At 48.4% G+C, this 10,729-nt stretch overlaps 1 protein-coding gene across 1 annotated transcript in view; it reads right to left on the bottom strand.

The window, feature by feature from the left end:
* PIK3C2G (phosphatidylinositol-4-phosphate 3-kinase catalytic subunit type 2 gamma) overlaps positions 1-10,729 on the bottom strand; it is a 448,194-nt gene that overhangs the window by 280,753 nt on the left and 156,712 nt on the right. Inside the window, exon 16 of the mRNA XM_019515837.1 lies at positions 667-855. Coding sequence (XP_019371382.1) covers positions 667-855 — 189 coding nt within the window. The remainder of the gene's footprint in view (positions 1-666; positions 856-10,729) is intronic.

The following is a 10,729-nucleotide window of genomic DNA, read 5'->3' as shown; positions in this document are numbered from 1 at the left end:
ATCAGGAGGCGCTACTTCACGGTCAGGGCAGCTAGGATCTGGAACCAACTTCCAAGAGAAGTGGTGCTGGCTCCTACCCTGGGGGTCTTTAAGAGGAGGCTAGATGTACACCTTGCTGGGGTCGTTTGACCCCAGTACTCTTTCCTGCCATGGCAGGGGGTTGGACTCGATGATCTGCTCAGGTCCTTTCCGACCCTAGAAAATATGAAAGTTTTGGCTCATTCTGTTTTAGTTGAAAGGGCCAGTGACAGAGGTTAGGTTCAGATATAGTTTTATATGGCAACTTGACCTGGGAGCATAGTTCAGTCTCATGTCTGTTATTTTGTCTCTGCACAGCAATTTGAAGATATGCTATAAGTGTTAAGTAGTTGACTAATCACCTGTTACTAGAAAGTGACTGAATCTGTTATATAGAATGAAATACACTTTTCATTATCCTGAAAAATAGTTAACCTTCTCAGCCAAGAAGGCAGGGCTGGTATATTCAGCTCAAGGTCAGCAGAAGGGTTCCAATTACGTCTTTACTTTGACGCAGAAGCATAGCTGAAAGCAGACAGTCAATGAACCAAATCTTGGTATTATGCTGCACACATCAAAGTGCTGAATTAATCAGCAGGATTTCCTTCTATTTATTATTATTCTCTGACTTGCTTAATTTTCACTTACCTGAAAGTCAGAAGCCCGAGTGCCTCCAAAGGGTTAGAAAATCTCCAATCCCTTAACACTGCATACATTTCCGAGATGGCCTTTCGATCCCAGCTGGGTGCACTGCCCAAGACCAAAGGAAGGGAGCAATTTTCATTATTACAATAGGAACGATAAAACCATAAGAATCTTCTCTTTTGCTCTGAGAGTCTGGAAAAGAAGATTAGAAATTCAGTTTGAAATTAAAACCACCTGGAGCTTTGTGTTGAAGCAAACTTCATTGTACAGGGGGAGCAACTCATCTAGTTCATGGCTTTCTAGCTAAATACCTGTTCTCCTTGGGGTGGGATATCTTTTTCTGCACACCAGCTCTTATAAAGAAGTGATATACACTATACATATATATATATATATATATATATATATATATACACACACACACACACACACACACACATACACACACACACTGGATGTGTCAGCCTTGCATCATACAAAAATGAACTGCCAAAAAAAGATGCAAATATAGTTATTTTATTTTTCAATCTCTCATTTTTTCTTTTTCCACATTCTCTTAAGTGTGTGCAATTTTGGCTAAAAAAATAACTAGCAAATCCAGCTGCTCTAACCACCTCTATAGCTAGTCAACTCTCATTCTAACAATCCTTGTTATTGATTAACTCAGGTGATAGCATGCATGTAAATCTATGATAGAAGCTTTTAAAAAAGTGTGTTCACAGTGTAGCTTAATATCTGCATGTGCAAGGAGAGACTGATTGTTCCCAGTCACAGAAACAGGGATAAGTGATTACTGTGGGCTGCCAAGCAGCTCCCTTTCAAATATTTTCCACAGGGCATACCTGTGGAACAACCACATACAATGCCCCAGGTATGAGGCAGAGAGCTCTGCCCCATGATTTCATTACACCTTTATCTATGCTGCAGATTATCACTGACCCTCACATAGAATGTTCAAATGAGAATAAGGAAATCCTCTTTGAAATCCCCAAATCTTTTTGCAAGGGTGAGTCTGACTTGCTGGGTCTCTCTGTACTTATGTGTAAAATGGGTGCAATGCCACCTTCTTCACAGGGCTATTGCAAGGTTGAATGACATTCAAAAATGCCTTTAGATCCTGTATTGATGCATAAATAAAAGAAGTCATGAAAAGATCCTCAGAATAATGCTTACTGAATACCCTGCAGCATATATCAGCAATACACTATGCTTTTTCCTTGTGCTTAAAGCAAAGACTTCTTTAAATTTTAGGTTTCAGGATCTCACAAATCAAGAAAACTTCTATAATGACCAGAAAAAAAAAATTAATGTTTGACAAGTTTAATGTTTAATGTTTGCAGGGGGAAAAAAATCAAGCCTTGACAAGAGATACATTACAAATAAATTAAAATCATAATTCATAGGGCATCTGAAAGGGGTGTAGTTGTTTGGAAGAACAGACTCATAATTCACCTGTCTAGCTCAATATCCTGTTTCTAACAGCAACCAGCCCCAGATGTTTCATCGTCCCTTTACATGTTGCATTTATGCCACAATTTACATGTTACTCATGGCATAAATGGTAGGGGTGCTACATGTGCATATAATTTAAGGTGCCATAAAATGGCAAACCACCCATATAAATGTTCCACATATAACATAGAACATTTTTATAGCTAGTTTGTATGGTGCCTTAAATTGAATGTGTGGCATGCCCGTACACCAGGGCTCTCTGGGGCTTATGCCTCACAATTAGCTGATTGTCAGAATCAAACCAGGCCAGCCCAGGTCTCCAAACTGCATGCTGACTATATTGTTGCCACTGGCTGGGGGCAGCCACAATCTCCACCTGGGTAGGAGCTGCCCCTAGATGGGTGCTGACAATCAGCTCAGTAACTAATACAGGGGTGAGCAATTATTTCAACTAGAGGGGCACTGAATGGGTTTAGGTGAGTGTAGGTGTGGATCACCTGTACGTCCCCTCTCTTCCCCAGGACTGGCCTGCCACGCTTAAGAAGATGGTAAAAAGATTTAGATGTTAATTCCTGAGGGAGAAGGTGAGAAACACCAGGCCACACAGGTGTTAGATTCACCAAGCGCCTATCTTTACTGAAGTGGATACAATGCAGCTGACCGCGCTAATTGGCTCATTAACGCAGAAGCAGCTACAACACCGCTTAGTTGATTGCAGCTTCCCTGCTGCTCTGCTCCCAGCCATGGTTGCCTCTCTGCTGCTTCCACTGAGAGCCGGTTGACTCTGGGGATCCTTCTCTGGGGTCTGGTTCCCCAGCCTTCCCATGGTCTTGCCAGCCACCTGTCAACTCCTGTGCCCTGAGTGAGCTTTTCCTGTAGTTCCTTTCCCAATCATGGCTGTCTCTCTGCCACTTTGTTCGAGAGCTGGTTGTTTCCTAGAGCTTGATCTCCAAGGGCCACATTCCCAGCCTCCCTGGGATCCTGCCAACTGACCACTTCCCCCTGGGGTAAGTATCCGTCATCTCACTGGTCCAACATCCAACTTGCTGGCTTTCCCCGCAGCATCCTTCTTGCTCCGTCAGCTTGGCAGCAACTGCTCTCCTTCACTCCAGTGCCCCAAGGGCAACCACTTTTATGGATGGCAGTGGCCATGATTACCCTAATCCTCGCCCAGTGTGACAGGCCTCCCACCACTGTGTTTTAGTTCTCTTAATTACCTGTGCCCCGGGTTTCCCCAGTAACAGGGGCTCTGCCCGAGCCCCTGTTACACACCTTCTCCCTTTTGTTCAAAGAAACTTAAAGTTGCCATGTCTTCGTAATCCTCGGCACAGTCTCTCAGACCCTTCGCCCTTTCACCAGTATCTGTCGTGTGTTCGGTGCATGACAGGAAGTCAACATGCCCACTCTTCTTTCCCAACTGGTGGTTCACTGTAAAATAAAAGGATTGTAAAACGAGAGACCATCTTAGTCTAGCATTATCTAGTTTGGCTGTTTGTAGGCAGTGTAGGGGTGCATGGTCTGCGATTTAATACAAACTTCCGGCCTAGTAAGTAATAACGAAAGAGTTCCACCCCACACCAGATAGCTAGGCATTCTCTCTCAGTTGTGGAATATCGGGTTTCTGTGGGTGTCAGTTTTGTGCTAGCAAAGGCTATTGGTCTCTCTTCTCCCCACTCTTCTTGGAAGAGGATAACTTCTAATGCAGTGCCAGAGGCATCTGTTTGTAAAAAAAAAAAAATCTTTTCAAAATCTGGGATATAAAGCACTGGGTGTTGGCATAGGACTGCCTTAACTTGTCTGAAAGCTAGGATGAGTTCCATTGGATCTGGTTCTTCCATCCTCTGGTCATCTGTCAGGGGTGCTGCCTTCTCTGAAAAATCCTTGATAAAGCACCTGTAATAATTGGTGAAACCCAGGAAAGACCGTAGCTGTCTGAGTGTTTGAGGCAAGGGGTGTCATCGTATGGCTGCCACATTGGCAGCTATGGGTTTTATTTTTCCCTGTCTGACCATGAATCCGAGGTACTGGGTCTCTCTCTTTCCCAGTGAGAACTTCTGGGGATTCGTGGTCAGCCTGGCCCATCGGAGGTCATTGAGGATCTCCCATAGGTGGTAGCAGTGTGTTTCCCAGTTGCTGGAGAAGACGATGATGTCAACATACATAGCCGCATATTCTTGATGGGATGCTAACAGTTGGTCCATCAGATGCTGGAACAAGGCTCCCGCCCCATGGAGTCCAAATGGCATCCTCCTGAAATGAAATAAGCCCCATGGGGTTCTAAAGGCAGTTTTTTCCTTGTTGGTCAGTGTCATCAGGATCTGCTAATAGCCCTTTGTGAGATTCAAGGTTAAGATGTATTTGGCTTGGCTTACCTTTTCCAGCATATCCGCTACCTGGGGCACTGGAAAAGCATCAAACATTGCTATTTCATTTACCTTGCGATAATCAATGCACAACCTTATGGAGCCATCTGCCTTCAGGACCACCACTCTGGGCTTCTCCAGGGGCTCTTAAATTCCTCAGTGATGCCCAACTTCTTCATCACATCAACCTCCTGCTTGACCGTGGGCAACAGGTGCCAGGGTAGCCTCCTTCAATGATTGCATATGATCTGTCTGGGTAGGATCTGATGTGATATACTACTCCCTGGGCTTCCCTCAGGATCTCACACAACACATGATATTCGGTTATTAAGGCCCCCAAAGTCTCTTGCTGTTTGAGGTCAAGTCGGTCATCTACCTCAGGTCTTGGTGAGGGCTCCCCAACCTCCAAGATTCCCTATCCCCTTCTAGTTCTTCACATTCAATTGGATCCTGTATCATCCACCCCTCCCTTTGACATCACTTCTTCAGGAAGTTAACATGATAGATTTGTTTTCTCCTCGTGGGCTCCGTCTGAAGCACCTCATAGTTGACAGGCCCCGTATGCCCCGTAGTACCTGGGAGACTACTTCTTTCAAGTGTGGCCAATCAACTCCCAGGAACATGGGGCAGGAGAGAGTCTCTGCTAACCCCACCACTATCTCTTCTGTGCGGCCCATCACTGACAGCCGCAGCCATCTTCTCTTGTAAGTGTATGAGGCCCCATGGATGCAGACAATAGTCATAGGCAACTCTGGGCTTCCTAGCTGTATGGGTACTAGGTCTGCCCTTATCATGGACTGGGAGCAGCCAGCGTTGATGACTACAGGGATGATGGCTTCTCCCACTCGAACCTCGACTACTGGTTTATTCTGATGTTCGGGCCCCTTGTGTCACCTGAAACTACAGTTCATTTTCTCTTCATGAGGACTCTCTACCGTTGCCTCAGCTTGGGGTCTGTGTGGACAGAACTGCAACACATGTCCTTTTTCTCCACACCTATAGCAGGTTATGTCCCTGGCATCCCAGCCCCTGGGTTCTTGGCCTGAAAGTTGGGTCCCCTCTCCTCTTCTTCTTTTGCCAGAACCTTCCGATCATTGCATCATCCCAGTCCCATCTGAACACTCCTTCTTAGGGCCCTCGCCTTCTGCTTCGGCTGCAACATAGTCCTTGGCTAGGTGCAAGGCTTCTTCTACCTGATGTTGCCTGACCCAGCATTGAGTGCTGCCCCCTAGATCAGTCAGAATCATAGAATCATAGAAGTAGGGTCGGAAGGGACCTTGTAGATCTTCAAGTCCGACCTCCTGCCTGGGCAGGAGAAAAACTGGGCTCAGATGACTCCAGCCAGGTAGGCATCAAGCCTCTTCTTAAAGACCCCCAGGGTAGGAGCCAGCACCACTTCCCTTGGAAGTTGGTTCCAGATCCTAGCTGCCCTAACTGTGAAGTAGTTCTTATGGATGTCTAATCTAAACCTTCTCTCCAACAACTTATGGCTGTTATTACTTGTTATGCCAGGGGGCGCTAGAGGAAACAAGGAACTGTTCCAGGATGATGCAGTCCACTACCTCCCTTATGGACCTGGTCTCTGCTTGTAGCCATCGTTCCACCAGATCTCTCAGAGTTTGTGCAAGCAGGCATGGGTGTAGTCCCTCTGTCTCTTTCCGGGCCCAGAACTTCTGCCGATACATGTCTGGGGATATCTCAAGGTGCTAGGGTATGGCCTCCTTTACCTTCCCATAGTGTCAGGCCTCCATTCATGTGAGAGCCCATTAGGCTGCTTGCGCAGGGCCAATGAGGAGGGGACCTATATGCATTGCCCAGCTGCTCGGGTCCCACTTACAAGTGGTGGCCGTTCTCTTGAAAGCTTCTAGATAGGCATCCACATCATCCTGGGGTGTCATCCTAGGAAGCTGGGAGCCTTCTTCAGCTCTCCCCAGGGACGCTTGTTGGGCTTCAATCTTTTTGCTTAGATCCCACTGCTGAAAGAACAGTCTGATCCTGGCCTCTGCTTCTTGTGTCCGTACTCGGACCATATCTTCCAATTGTGCCTGCTGGCCCTGTAACAGCTGTAGAGTAATATTATGGGCCTGCTGCCAGTCTGATGGAGTCTGAATGTCCATGGACTCCATGGTCTCCATGGTTTTATGGTACTCCCTGTGCAGCTTCGGTTTCCCAGCCAATGCACCACTTTGTAGGCATGGGTCAGCTGCATGTTCCTTCTCTTCCCCAGGACTCACCTGCCATGCTTAAGAAGATGATAAAAAGATTTAGATGTTAATTCCTGAGGGGAGAGGGTGAGAAACACCAGACCACCCGGGTGTTAGTTTCACCAAGTACCTATCTTTAGTGAAGTGGATACAATGCAGCTGACCATGCTAATTGCCTCATTAACACAGAAGCAGCTGTATCACCGCTTAGTTGATTGCAGCTTCCCTGCTGCTCTGTTCCTGGCTGTGGCTGTCTCTCTGCTGCTCCCATTGAGATCCGGCTGTCTCTGGGGATCCTCCTCTGGAGTCTGGTTCCTCAGCCTTCCTAGGGTCTTGCCAGCCTCCTGTCAGCTCCTGTGCCCTGAATGAGCTTTCCCTGTAGCTCATTTCCTGATCGTGGCTCACTCTCCACTGCTTCATTCGGCTGTCTCTCTGCCACTTTGTTCAAGAGCTGGTTGTTTCCTGGAGTCTGGTCTCCGAGGGCCACATTCCCAACCTCCCTGGGATCTAGCCAGCTGCCCACTGGCCACTGCCCCTGGGTTAAGTATTCCTCGTCTCACTGGTGCTGGCCTTGCCCGCAGTGTCCTTCTTGCTCCGCCAGCTCTGCAGCAATCGCTCTCCTTCACTCCAGTACCCTGAGGGCAACCACTTGATTTCTAGCCCCGCTTTTATTTGTAGCGGTGGCCATGATTACCCTAATCCTCACCCAGTGTACCAAGCCCCCCACTGCTGTGTCTTAGTTCTCTTAATCCCCTGTGCCCCAGGTTTCCCCAGTAACAGGGGTTCTGCCTGAGCCCCTGTTACAGTGAGCTGTCAAGGGCTGCACACAAAATCTTTCAGACGATATCATTTTAACAAATTATAGATAAAAAAACAAATAATCTACTAAAAATCAAACACCTATAACATATTTTAATTTTATTTCAAAAAGTATTTTTTGTCCAGATTTATGTTTTTTTAGTATATAAAGGCAATAGCATAATAGCTCAAAATAGTCTTACTCTTGTATATTGTGGGGGGGAGGGTCTGTATGGGTGTACGTGTGGGGGTGGGTATGTGAGGGGTGTATGCATGGGTGTGTAGGGGGGATGTGGGGTAGCTGTGTGGGGTGACTGTGTGGGGGTTGTGGGATGTGTATGTGTGGAGGGGTGTGTGTGCATTTGTGTGGAGGGCAACCCATGCACTAGGTCCCGGGAGCTGGCTGGAGGTGAGGGGAAGGGATGGAGCGGGGAGTAGGGGGCATGTACAGCAGAGCTCGCCCAGGCTGTGCAGCACAGGTTTGGTCTGCTCTCTGGTCCACAGCTGCCTCCATGGCACTCTACATGGAGCTAAGCCTAATCCACTCCCACTTGGGATAGCCTGCACTGCGTTCGCACCCACACTCACCCTGTACTAGCCAGACAACACTGCCCCAGCCTCGGCCCTGTCCAGCGAGCACAGGGCTGCTACCACAGCAGCTTGTGTAGTGCTTGGCTTCTTCCACCTCCAATGGCTCCTCCTGCCCCTGCTGTGCCATTCTGGGCAACAGGTAATGTAGGGAAGCCATGGGGAAGCATGCCAGCAGCAGATGCCCAGGACTATGAACACCACAGGCTCAACCAGGCAAAAGGGAAGTTGCAGCTAGGTGGCTCCTGCCCCAGCATGCAGGGCTCCAACTCCAGCTCCCAGTTGCTTTCCATCCATTCTGCCTGTCCAGTGTGATGAGCAGCCACCTGTGTGAAGCTGAGTAGGTAGAAGATGGCCAGGAACTGGAGCCCCACGCATGCCTGGCTGCAGCTTCCCCCACTGCCTGGTTGGGTCTGTGGCGCCCAACGTATGTCCCCATGGCCACTGCCCTTCTTTGCATTATCTGTTGCCTGGAGCAGCACAGCAGGGGCAGGAGGAGGAGGAGCTGCTGAAGGCAGCAGGGGGCTGGGGAGAGCCAAGTAGTAGCCAGGCAGCCCTGGGAGCAGCCCTGCTAGGAGGTTGTGCATGCTGGCTGGGGCTGTTGATAGGGCTGCTCTAAGTGGAAATGGGCAGGGCATAGCCCCATGCAGGGCACTGTGGGGGCAGCCATGGGCTGGATACGTTCAACTGATAGGTGCCCAACCATGGGCTGGATCAGGCCCACAGACCATATTTTGCCCACCCCTGAACTAATAAGAACTGTAGTAGCAGTCTTAAACAAATTGTTATAACAACTATAACAACTATGTTTTAATCCTCAGAAGCAAGTGGCATCAGTGTGGTCTGCAGTATCCTTATTACAGATCAGTTAATTGAGTGTTCACAATAGCAGTAACTAGCAATCCTGGCATTTGTTTATAGGGGAGGCAGCAGCATAAGAACAGAGTCAGGGACCCAGGGAAGAGACTGCACTTGGAGCCAGTGGAGACTCCCTGTTATCACTGCTACCATAATTGCAATTACACAGCTGTGGCATAAGCCCTTTTTTTTTCATCCCCCATCCCCATGGGCACCTAGAGCTGTTGTCCTGTCACCCTGCTTAGTTATGCCACAGAGAAGAGGTCAAACATAGAAAAGATGGTACTGATGTGGTTGAGAGCTCTGGCTTGTGATGATTAGTAATATTTTTTCTTTATACTTAGACAGCATTCATCAGGACAGTTCAATAACAGGACACCTCATGCATGTTGATTTTAGAGATGTTCAGGCTTTCAAACTGCATCTGTTGAACCTGACAGTCCATAATGAAGATTAAATCTGCTAAAGCCTCCATTATGCTTAAAAAGAGGAGATAAGTGATCAAGCTTTTCTTATATCTGGCTTTCAAAATTGTACATTTTTACCCCATTCCTCTTTTGAAACAGGATGGTTTTCTTTTTCCACTCTTGTTTTACAGTATTACTGCTTATTTAATGGCTATCTTTAAAGCTTTGATCAGAGACAAAGGGTTTTTAGGTTTCTCTGTTGCAATAAAAGTTTACATAGGAAAAGATGTTCAGTCCATGGCAGAAAGTCCTTTGCACATACTCAGTATTTGAAGATTGCTGTGGTGATAAGGGAATTTTTTGAATCATACAAGGGATAAGATGCTGATAAACCCTGCTTTATTTGTTACAATATTAAGCAGTTAAGTGTGGTACCTCATTTATGTACTACATAAGCCCGTGGTTTGAAATTCCCCTGGCAGTTGGGGAGCAGGAGCGGAGGGAGCAGGGCACACGTGTGTCACACGTGTACCTCCTTACCTCGGCAGTTTGGGCAGCAGCTGCGGAGGAGACAGTAGCGGGGGCAGCAACAGTTGATTCCGCCTAAGGTAAGTGGGGCAGAGGGTACAGCACAGCTGAGGCAGATCTGGAGGGGAAGCCCTTCGGAGCCCTCTTAGCTTGCCTGACAGGGAGCCGCACGCAGGCAGGCAGACCGCAGGGGGGGTGGATCTAGCAGGGGCCTTTACCCCAAGCGGGGGGGGCCTTTCCCCCCAAGTGGGGGGGCAGCTCCAGCTAGTCCCTTGGGGTGGTATTGCCTCCCACCCCAGGATCCCAGCGGGAGGGTTGCTAAGGGGCGGGGCTGCCGGCATGCACTTCCGGCCTAGCCAGAAGGCATGATTGGCTGAGGGGTCAACCGCGGGAATTTCAAGCCGCAGGCTTTAAAAAGCTGATTCCCGCCTGACAGTTTCGACGCCCTGGCAGCTGTGATGGAGGAAGACAGAGAAATTGCCTCCAGTGGGGACAGTGCCACTCCCCACATGACAAAGAATGGGCAGAGAGCGAACACCAGCAGGAAGAAACACTGGGTCCTCGTCATTGGAGACTCCATCCTAAGAGGACTGGAAGGTCCCATCTGCCAGCCTGACTCCATGATGAGAGAGGTCTGCTTCATGCCTGGGGCTTGGGACATCAGGGAGAGGATCCCGGCCTACATCCGACCTGCAGACCAGTACCCCCTGGTTGTCATCCACATGGGAATGAATGACGTGGCCAGTGGCAACCCTGACCGCATTATGAAGGAATTCAAGGCTCTGGGGGGACAAGCTTAAGGAGACGGGGGTGCAGGTGGTATTCGCCTCTCTTCTTCCGGTGAGTAGGCAGGGACGGTGACACGAGG

The sequence above is a fragment of the Gavialis gangeticus genome, unplaced genomic scaffold, assembly GCF_001723915.1.
Source record: "Gavialis gangeticus isolate Ggan-Ray unplaced genomic scaffold, GavGan_comp1, whole genome shotgun sequence".
Taxonomy (NCBI): Eukaryota; Metazoa; Chordata; order Crocodylia; family Gavialidae; genus Gavialis; species Gavialis gangeticus.
This window is presented reverse-complemented; position numbering and strand designations above follow the sequence as displayed.